Here is a 10,701-nt window from a genome sequence, read left to right as displayed (position 1 = left end):
TGATTCTGGGTGAGATAGAGGTGCAATTTTCTAGTCAGACATATGCTGTTCAAATAATTAACAATATTAGCAAAGGAAAAAATGCAAATCTCATGTTTCTCCATTTCACTATTTAGAATTCCCAGCTTCTCTTCAAGTTTTAGAGGCTGTATGTACAATCCTTTTCTCTGTTCCAGAGGCTGGGACCACTCAAAAATATCTCTTCTCTCTAAAGAAGACTAATTCCCTTTAAAGGTAATCCAAAGCAGGTGTGGCTGGGGAGCCTCTCCTCTTTCTAGAAAGCTGGATTCTGGAATTGTGCTACCCAGAAAATCCTACCTCATTTTAGAGTTAGAATTAAAGACCTTAATAATATCATGGGATCGTAGACTAAAAGCTAGAAGTAACCTTAGAAACTGTTTAGTCCAATCCCCTCAATGTAGTAGAAACTATGGCTCAGGATTATGGTCATACTAAGTAAGTGATGTTAATGGAGTTTAGACTCAATTGAATTTTTCCTCCACAATTTCTGTGATGTCTAAAATTTGAGAGCTTTCTGCTAGATGTGAAATCCTAATGCAATGATAAAAGTATCAAAATAAGTATATTAACCACCACTTGCCCCATTAACAAATTTTTACTTAACCAATTTCCAACAAAACAATTTGGAGAAAAACTTCATAATATCTTTTATTTAGTTATTTGTTAAAATGTTGCCTCCTGCCAGTAAAAATGTTAGTTTCTTGAGTGCAGAAACCCACTTGTAGTTGTGACTTGGTATTACCATGGGCTTTGTGCAGCCTTGAGTATAGTCAGTGCTAAATAAATGTTTATTGAATTAGGTTGAATTATTGGGGTTCAATTCAAACAATGAGAGAATGGTAAATAGAGAATAAAAGACTCCTTGAAACGAGAAAGAATATGAACTGTGGATGAAGAACAATTATCTACCTTTCCCAGAATAAAATTATCTAGCGGCAAGTCCGTCTAGTGCACTGACTCTGTGAGTAGTTTTTAGTTAAGTGGTCCAGCTAAGGCTGTTTCAGATTTTTGGTTGTGTCTTTGTTGGGAATGAAATCCTTTCAAAGGGTCAAAATTGGAGGAAGGGAGGAATGTTTAAAAAATATATTGAGAAACTGAAGTCTTGAGTCACTCCCTCTACTACCACCAATCCTCTCCTTCAAGCTCCCAAGAACAAGGATCAGCCCACTGTTCCTCCCTGAAGCTCTGTGAACACTTCTATCCCCTACTCCAGAGGCCTGATCTATCTTTGGGTATTTCAGGCAGAAAGTACCTGTCAACAAATCTCCCGCAAGTCACTGAATCCTGGGAGTTTCTCAGTAGAGGACCCCAAAATTCTAAGGGATTCTGGGGAGAGTAGATTAAAAATACTCTTTCAGCATCCCAGGTTGGGGAGAGTTAGTATGGGAAGTCACTTGGCTTTGCTCTTAAAAGCACTGAATCTGACCCAGAGGGATGGCCCCTTTCCCTCCCCCCTCCGAAAAAAAATAAAAATAAAAAACAACCACCCCCCCTGGGAACTAGAGCCGAGACGCTGAGGCGGGCAGTCTTTTGGAAGCAGGGAGGGGCAAAGTAGAGAGCCGAGCTTGGGAGGTCGAGGGGTATCCGAGAGGGTGCTGGAGAACCTGGGGCCTTTCTCCCTCTCACTGTCTCTGTCCCTCCTCCAGTGGCTCACCCGGGTGCAGGGCGGGGCTCCGGGACAGCCCAACGGGAAGCCAGGAGAGGGGAAAGAGGCCGCCGCCCGCCCAGGACCAAGCTGGGTGGAAAGAGAAAGGGGAAGGAAAAGGGAAGGCTGGGGCCGCAACTCGGAGATCCGCAGCGGGAGCAACGGCGGCAGCAGGGGCCACAGCGCCCTGGGGCCACGGCAAACCCATCTGGGAGAGCAGCAATGGGGCTGGAAACTGAGAAGGCGGACGCCCAGATTTACATGGACGAGGATTCCTACAGCCGCAACAGCGGTCTCGACTACCCGGAGCCCGAGAAATGCGTGAAGTCCATCCAGGACCGTGATCCACGGGGCCTCAACACTCATCTGAAGGTGGCAAGCGGTGGGAGGACAGGCTTGGAGGCTGGGGACAGGGAGAGGGAAGGGTGAGAGAATAAGAGGGAAAGAGGGAAAAAGAGAGCCAGGGCTTTGCCTAGCAAAAAAGTCTCAACCACGTCCGGAGATGGACCAGAGACTGGGCGGAAAGAGCCAAGTGGTCCCTTCTCCCGGCAGAAGATAGGATTCCCGTGTCTCTCTTACCCCATTCTACCATTAAAAAAAAAAAAGAAAGAAAGAAAGAAAGAAAAAAAAAAAAAAAAAAAAGGAAGAACAAACATGGGATAACTTCTATAGCCAAACTCTGACTTTGATCGTAAGATTGGGACTCTGTCATGATTTTCTATTCCCCTCCTGGACTACAGGTCTAGCTAGTCTCAGTTCTCCCCACCCCCATCGTTGTGTGCCTTTGTGAGGGCTTGCTAAGGGTTTGATGTGGGTATCTCTTGTTTCCACAGATGGGTTTTGAGGATGTGATTGGAGAGCCCGAGTCCACTCACAGTTTTGATAAAGTTTGGATCTGCAGCCATGCACTCTTTGAGGTCAGCAAGTACCTGATCTACAAGGTCCTAACTGTGCTCCTGGCTATCCCATTGGCCTTTGTGGCAGGAATTCTCTTTGCAACTCTCAGCTGCCTGCACATCTGGTGAGAATATTTGTCACCTTGATGCTGTTGTTTGCTGAAACCTTAGGATAGTCCCTTTCCCACCTGCTTCTCCAGCTTTATCACCTTGGGCCCAATTAGAGTCAAGAGTGCAACATCTGCACTCTCAAAGTAGGAATTGGTAGTTCTAAAAAGAACAATCTAAAGAATTCTGAGGCAGGATCTTGGAATATTTCAAGTGATGTGATTTATAGTGCCATAGTGGAAAGGGGGTGTGACTTCACTCTTTGGGTGGGGGCTGGGAGTGGAGTGGGCAGAGGCTATGCCTCCTGCCACATGCCTCTACTGGGCAAATTTACAGAGCCATGTTGTAACTTGTAGGCAAGGTTCTAGGCCTTACTCTTCTTTATCACTTTTTTTTTTCACTCAGTACCAAACCCCCACCAAAAAATAAAATAAAATTAGTTCTAGGCAGAATCTGAGTGACAGGAATTGTACTTGGGTGTCTGAAAATTCAATTAAATAATGTTTTCTGGGATGCCTGGAATAAGGAGAATAGATAGGCATATTAAGAAGAGAAACTTTGTTAGACAAGGGATCCATCCATTATGGCAGATGAAGACTCAAGCTTTGGAAAAAATGAATGCCTTCTCTCCTCACTCTACCCCAAAACTTTTTTTCAACTCTACTACAACCTAGTGAGAAAAGACTGGGTAATAAGATAAAATTAAAAAAGGAATATGGAGCTCCACTGGACATGAATAGAAGGAGGAGATGCTCTTATTCACATTCATATTATTTCTATGTCATGAAATTAGTTTTTTTTTAATATCTGTTAAAAGAAACTAATCAGCAAAAGGGGAAATGCTATTTTATCTAAAGGATAATTAGTTCTAAATATCTACTTTGTTCTGAGGGAAAATAATTCAGAGAGAATCCATCTCTATATTTCAAATATTATCAGAATAGGGTCTATGTACAAAGAGCTTTTTTTTGTCCATAACAACTCTGTGAGGTTAGGAGTGATTAATAGTCTAAAAGTGGCAGCAAGAAAATATAACCTCAGCTGGAGATCTTCTATTTGAGGTGGTCTGGTCCCATGAACAAATTTAACTACTAAATATGATATCATCACAGAACAGTTGCTCCTTTACACTTTGCTTTTTAAATATAAGTATTCTATCACCATGCTTGTTTTTCATTCTTTTAGCAAAACAGGTGATAAATGTTAAACACATTGGAACCCACACTACTGCCTCTCTGGGTGATGATTTAAACTGTTCAAAGCTAAGAAATGGAAACCTCATACTGAAACTGAAGCTTGGCCTTTCAGGTTGAGGTTGAATGGTTATTCATAATACTGTTTGCCTCAATAGCAACACAATTTCCAAACGCCCTCATATGATATAAACACCATGAATAGAAACGTTTTGAGGTGTTCTCTGTGTTCTTTGTCAAGTTACATAGTGATTCTACCTGCTACGATGATTCACAAAATATCATGGGCAGTTTTTAAAGTGTTACAGCTAGATACAACATCAACCTATCACTTTACTTGCCTTTCCTTCACAATTCGAATGCTAATAGTCTGTTAAGAATAGTGATTCAGTGGGCTGGTTAGGGTTATTTTATAGGGAAATTTAACTGGTGCTGTAGAAACCCTGTAGCCTCATGGAGATGAGATAATAGTCTAATATGAAGGACTAAGTGCAGAAATGCACATGGAAATTCCAAATTATCAAAGAAAGACATATCTGGTGGAAACTTTTCTGGAAAGTCTGATATTCAGTCAGAAATGTATTTGCTTAGTTAAAAGAATAAGCAAAGATGAGAACATATTCACCAAACAACACAGAATAAGAATCACAGGCCTATAACTTAGGATAGAGTATCATGCTAATTCTTTAACTTCTGTGCCAGTTACTATCTATTTAAGTATGAATAATACTATGACTACATAGCTAATGTGAGATATTACCTTATGCAGCATTTAACAAATACAAACTTTAATAGTTATATAACAATGAAGGAAAGCTTTGTGCAAAGATTTTATGGTAAGTTGAAATAAGTTAAATGGTGGAAAGTTGTGAATAAAAATATAATTAACCAAACGATGCTTTTCTACACCTGATTAGCCTACAAAGAAGGGTTATTGTTCCACTTGTGGTCGGTCCTGCCACCCATGAGTCATCCTACCAGTTTTTAGCCATGTAATATGTATTATTTAACTAGTCTGTTTTTCAAATTATGTGCATATGAGACATTAATATTTAATTGTACCACACATCTGTCATCAGGCAGCTGTGATTGAAAGTAAAGGGAGTAATTTCAAAAAACTGCTTAAAGGTTAGTTCACACTCAGAAAAAATGGCTTCATTATTAATGACTTACATTGCCATCACACAATAACTATCTGTTCTCCAGTATCTGAAGCTAGACTAAAGGAAGACCTTGGGAAAGGAAACAAAGATAGATACATTTGCTAATTTGCCAAGAGAATGGTACCTACAAGCTGAGATAATAAGCAATAATTAAACCTGAAGCCAAGGCAGCTCTTTTAAAAAATAATTTATTTAAATAAATTTTAAAAATAAATTTTAAAAAATAATAATTTATAATTAAAAATTGTGCCTATGAGACCAAAGTCAAAAGTACAATTTATCCCTATCTGGGTCAATTAACTTTCCTTTTCTTTCTGATGTGCCACAGAATAGACCCAGGCAATCCGTCTTGAAGGTTCATTGGCTATAAGGAAACTAAAGTTGCCTAGAATATGGCTAGATTATTGAAAATTCATTACTACTTTTGGTCAACCCAAACATTTGCTTATTGATAGTCCTATAGCAACATATAGACAAGAACACATTATACATCCTAAGCCTAGTACTTGTTTGGCTAAAATAATTGCCATAATTCATGAACTTGTACAATTTTTTGTGAGCCCTAGTTGATTTGGTCATTCGGAGGGAACCTTTTGGAAAGTTCAGTGCTAAAATTAGTTTAAATTTTGTGAAACATTGAAATTATAAAATTCAAAATCAGAAAATATTGGCTTTCCCAAAATAAAACAATATGAACAAAAGCCCTCAGGTAGAGTACCCTCTTTATTGATTAACTAGGAAGTTAGCATTTATTGTATGACTCTAACTTCCATTTAGTTGGATGGAAAGATATATGCTGTGGGAAGTATCAATTTCATGTTTTCCTATTTAATTATAATACTGATTGACTTGTCTTGTAGGCTATCAATTTGAAGTTGTGTTCTACATCATTTCTTACTATGTATTGATTTAGAAGTCAATCAGCAAATTTGTCATGCACGCTAACTATATGAAGGCAATAACAATCTCTACCCTCCAGGAGCCTGCATTTAGTAGGGAGACAATATACAGTTATATAGAAAATGCATCAAAGAAGATGTATTTTCTCCTTTAAGGGAGAAGGTCCTAGAATCTTGGGGAGTTAAGGTAAGACCTTCCACAGGAGATGGTATTTAAATAGAGGAATAGGCCTAATTTTTGTGAATGATGGAGATATCATTTTTTCAATGCTAAATAAACACTCCTCACCATATCCAGGTCTGTGTTGGCGTTTCCTATTCACATTTTAATACTTAAGTGATTTGCCCAAGGCCACACAGTAAGTGAATAATGTATTGGGATCAGAAGTCAAGAGTTCCCAACATCTAGTCTTTTGTTCCTACTACTTAGTATTGACATCACCCTGTAATTAATTGTCCCATGCAATTGCTTTAAGTGCTTGCTACTTTGCCTAGATTACAAGGTGAATTTGAGTTGTCTAGAGAGGCAAACTGATGGCTCATGTCAAAAGATAAAATAAATAAATTCTTTAGAAACTGTCAGTTTTTTCATTTATTTTATGCCATATGAAACTAAATGAAGATAATCCAAGATCAACCTCACTATCCTGTATGGCAGAGTAAACCTTGCATTTAGAATTAGTGCAGAGAAAGACACCATTATAGCCTGTGGGTACTAGCAATCATGAGAAGTTAAAAAATACCTATGTGCTCATGGAGCATGATGACCAAGATAAAGGTTAATTAAGAGCTTATTTTGAAAGTGGTCCAAAGTTGGAAAAATAAGTAATTGCAATCATACTGGAAAAATTAATAACATATAATAAGATTACTTAAAGTATAACCTAGTTTTTCTAGTATGTAGTAATTCAATACCAGAATAATGCTTAACACTTATGTAATGCTTAAGACATTTTTAGGGATTACTATTTTAAGCTTTTTAATCGTTGCTTTATACAATTCTTCAAGGAAGGTCCATAATAATTATTATAATTGTTATATATGCAAAATGGTGTAATATGTGAAGTCAAGATAGTACACTCAATTCAGCATTTTATTGAGCACTTAATAATTGTAAAGCACTCTGCTGCATTTTACTTGCTGTAAAGGGAGAAAGAAAGAGAAGCTTATTTTTAAGACTTTTTAAAATTTTGAATTTCAATTTCTCCTTCCTTTACTGACTTCGAAGGTAAGCAGTTGGATACCCATTATACATTTGAAAGATTATGCAAAACACATTTCCATATTATCTGCATGGGGGAATCAAGAAAAATAAAGTTAAAATATATGCTTCAATCTGAATTCAGAGTTCATCAGTTCTCTCTGGAGATTGATAGTTTTTATCCATTAACCTTGTTGATCAATTGTTACAATATTGATATTATTACATACAATGTTTTTCTAGTTGCTCATTTCACTTTGCATCAGTTCAAATAAAGCTTCTCAGATTTTTCTGTACCCATCCCCTTTATCATTTCTAATAAAAACAATAGTATTCCATCACAATCCTATATCACAACTTAAGGGAGAGTTTTAGAAAATGAATATTTTCTTAAGTTCTACTACTTTCACTGGTTATGTCTTATAGACATATAAGGCAAGTGTTAAGGAATTAAATTAGCAGCTGTCACAGATAATTTTGTTATATCAGGTTTGTTTATGGTCATGTTTTCAGGGTAGTTGGAAGATAACATTTTCTGGGTATAGGATCAATGAGCTACATTGTTAAGGGACAACATAACATTTTTCCATTATTTAATCTTGCCCACTAGAAAGCCATTAATAAAAATATGTTAGAGTCTGGTATTTTAATTTTAAGTTTAACCTTTTTAGAGAACATTTATGTTTCCTTGAGTTGGAGAGCTAACCGAATTTTCCAATTAAAAAAATATAAAGATGGCTAAAATTGTGAGTGTGTTTAGCTACTTTAAAAGGCATATTCCATAAACCAAAGGGAAGTTTTCTTGCATTAGTACTCTAAAAGTTTAGAACTGAAAGACAAATATATCCAAAATATTTGGATAAATCCATGTATTCATTGGTTTGAGTACTCTTCCTCTTCCCAATATAGATAAAATCACTTCAAACTGTCCCATACCTTTCTTATAAGTCCTTCATAGACAATCCACCCAAAGCGTTGGAGGACTTGTTCCTCAACTCTTAAAGTCTCAGGGGCACTAAGGCACCACCTGAGTTATCTCTCTGTTGAGCAGCTCACTTCCTTTTTAAGTCACATATCTCTTCCATGAGATCTCTGGTGATGCTTGTCAAATATATATTAGATAACTAGTAATACACTGTGAATCTTCCAGCTATCTTTCAATTGATTCTTAAGTAATTAATACTTTTGATGTTTCTAAGATCATGACATACCATGATTCAGCATCATATTTCACCAGACATACATTAGTGTTTAAAAAGTGGGTTTTTGTGGCAGCAAACGGTTTAGGATTATTTAAAGAGCTACACAGTTTTCTAAGTGTTCTACTTTTCTCCAAGTACTTTATCCCAGAGACAGTTCATTGTCTATCTGTAGCTTCCGTCCATTATATAAATGCTTATGTAGATGGAATAACTCAACAGGCCTTTCATCTAGCTGTATAATATAATCTAGTCAATATGCAGTTTTCCTCCATTTAGGTTTTTTAGTATAATTAGCAACTATATTACTTGAAAAAGTAAAATATTTAAAAGCTTTAAGTGTACTTTTGGACCAGTATACATTATTTGTATAGCTATAGCTATAGAAGATAGATATAGGCATATTTAGATATAGACATAAATATAACTAGTAAAGGGACAAATTTAATTCTTTTTTAAACCGCCAATGGAGATTTATATAAATTCTTATCTGTTCTATTTTGTGAATACATAATAATCAGTGGACTTATTTGGTGACTTTTTTTCACACTAATTTATCTTAAATTATTTGCTTGTATTCTAGGATTGTGGTGCCTTTCGTAAAGACCTGTTTAATGGTCTTGCCTTCAGTGCAGACGGTATGGCACAGCATTACAGATGGTTTCGTTGCTCCCTTGTATAAAAGCATGGGACTCATCTTCTCTTCAATCAGCCTGAGACTAGGTCATGAGTGAACAATATGGACCATGTTGCTGGAAACCTAATATACTATAATACTTTTGGTTGCTGTAATGTAGAAGCACTACTGTTCATTTCCAAACTATTCTATTTAAGATGATTTTTTAAAAGGGGAACAAATATATTTGGGACTTTAAAAACTGAAATGGATTTCTTCCTGGGTAATAGTTTCATGATTTATTAGCCACATAGTCCATATCCAGAATTGCTTGCCAGAGTTATCTAAATCATTGGAAACACCTAATTTTAATGGAATACAATTTTTTCCTGAGGACAGAAGTTTACATTTTATGGCAGTCATTCATTTGAACTATGAGTGGTATAGTTCAAATATCTAAGTATATGTTCTTTGAAAAGTCATGGTAGTTAGAGGCACAAAATAAACTGCAGAAGCACAAGTAGGCAATGATGTAAATACTTCAATAGCACAAACACATGTAAATGTGAAAAGTAGAACCATGATGAGAGATAATATGGTGTGTTGGAATATGCACATCATATGGAACCAAGTACCCAAGTTCAAAGTTGGGTTGTTCTATTTGTGACTTGAGTAACTTTGGGCAAGACGCTGATGCTCTGAGTGTCAGTTTCCTCATCTAAAAATGAGAGTTAGACTAGATGACCTCTAATTCCCCTTTAAGCTCTGTCATACAATCCCATAATTATATCCCTTAAAATAAGGTGTTGCCTAATTTGGAGGACTATTCTTTCACCTGCTGCCCTATTTAAGAAGAGGTTCTATTTTATTGTATATTTTGTACTTAATGTAAATGTTGCTTTATCAATTTTCCAAAAAGCACCTTGACTGTTATTTTGAATCTTGTAGAGCTCTTATGTTGTATGGAGTTATCCATACGTGAATCAAAGAAGAAGAAGAAATTTAGATAAGGGAGATTGCACTGAAATGATTATATAAAGCATATATTTTTCTTTAAGAATTTAATGTAAAAGATTAGCATGAAATGATTTCTTATTAGACACTGTAAAACAAAAGTACCTGAAATATGTCTTATAAGTAATGCTTAGAGTAAATGCGGATGGCAATAAATTCTACCCAATAATTATCATCAGTTATGACATAAAATTTGAAATAATCTGTATCTAAATGATACTTTAGGTTGGGGAAGAGCTTGCTTTCTTGTATTCAGTCACTAAACTTATGTTTGACATTCCTATTATCTATTCATTTTTCATTTAAGTGATTTTGGTGCTGTTTGACATACTTTTTGTTTTCCTGAAATTTGACCATAAAAAAAAGCAATTTCTACTGCACTTAACTATTGCTGACCTCTTTTTTGATCAGAGAGATACATGTATACAGTGGTACATGGACTCGCCTACAGAGTTAAGTGCTGCTGATCTCATATACAGATGAACAAGTTACTACAGCAAGTTGTTTGTGATACTAATGCAAAACAGAACAAGGACCAGTTGGGTGGAAGAATGAAAAGAAGCCTAGTTCCAGAGTCAGAAAGACCTGAGTTCAAAGATAGCCTTTGACACATATTAGCTGTGTGATTTGGGCAAGTTATTCTGCCTCCGTTTTCCTCTCCTATAAAATGGGGATAATAATAGCACCTACCTTGCAAGATTGTTGTGAGGATCAAATGAGCAGATATTTTAAAAGTGCTCAACACA

The 10,701-nt window shown here is 36.4% G+C and overlaps 1 protein-coding gene across 1 annotated transcript; it reads left to right on the top strand.

The window, feature by feature from the left end:
• The first annotated feature begins 1,336 nt into the window (after window positions 1-1,336).
• On the top strand, window positions 1,337-10,335 carry CAV2 (caveolin 2). The gene is made up of 3 exons (XM_044679949.1): window positions 1,337-2,038; window positions 2,500-2,687; window positions 8,909-10,335. The coding sequence occupies exons 1-3, from the start codon at window positions 1,889-1,891 to the stop codon at window positions 9,057-9,059; spliced, it is 489 nt and encodes a 162-aa protein (XP_044535884.1). The 5' UTR covers window positions 1,337-1,888; the 3' UTR covers window positions 9,060-10,335.
• Window positions 10,336-10,701: the final 366 nt, after the last annotated feature.

Source organism: Gracilinanus agilis, chromosome 5 (assembly GCF_016433145.1).
Source record: "Gracilinanus agilis isolate LMUSP501 chromosome 5, AgileGrace, whole genome shotgun sequence".
In the NCBI taxonomy this organism is placed as follows: Eukaryota; Metazoa; Chordata; class Mammalia; order Didelphimorphia; family Didelphidae; genus Gracilinanus; species Gracilinanus agilis.
Note: the sequence above shows the minus strand (reverse complement) of the source record. Positions and strands in the feature narration are given on the sequence as shown.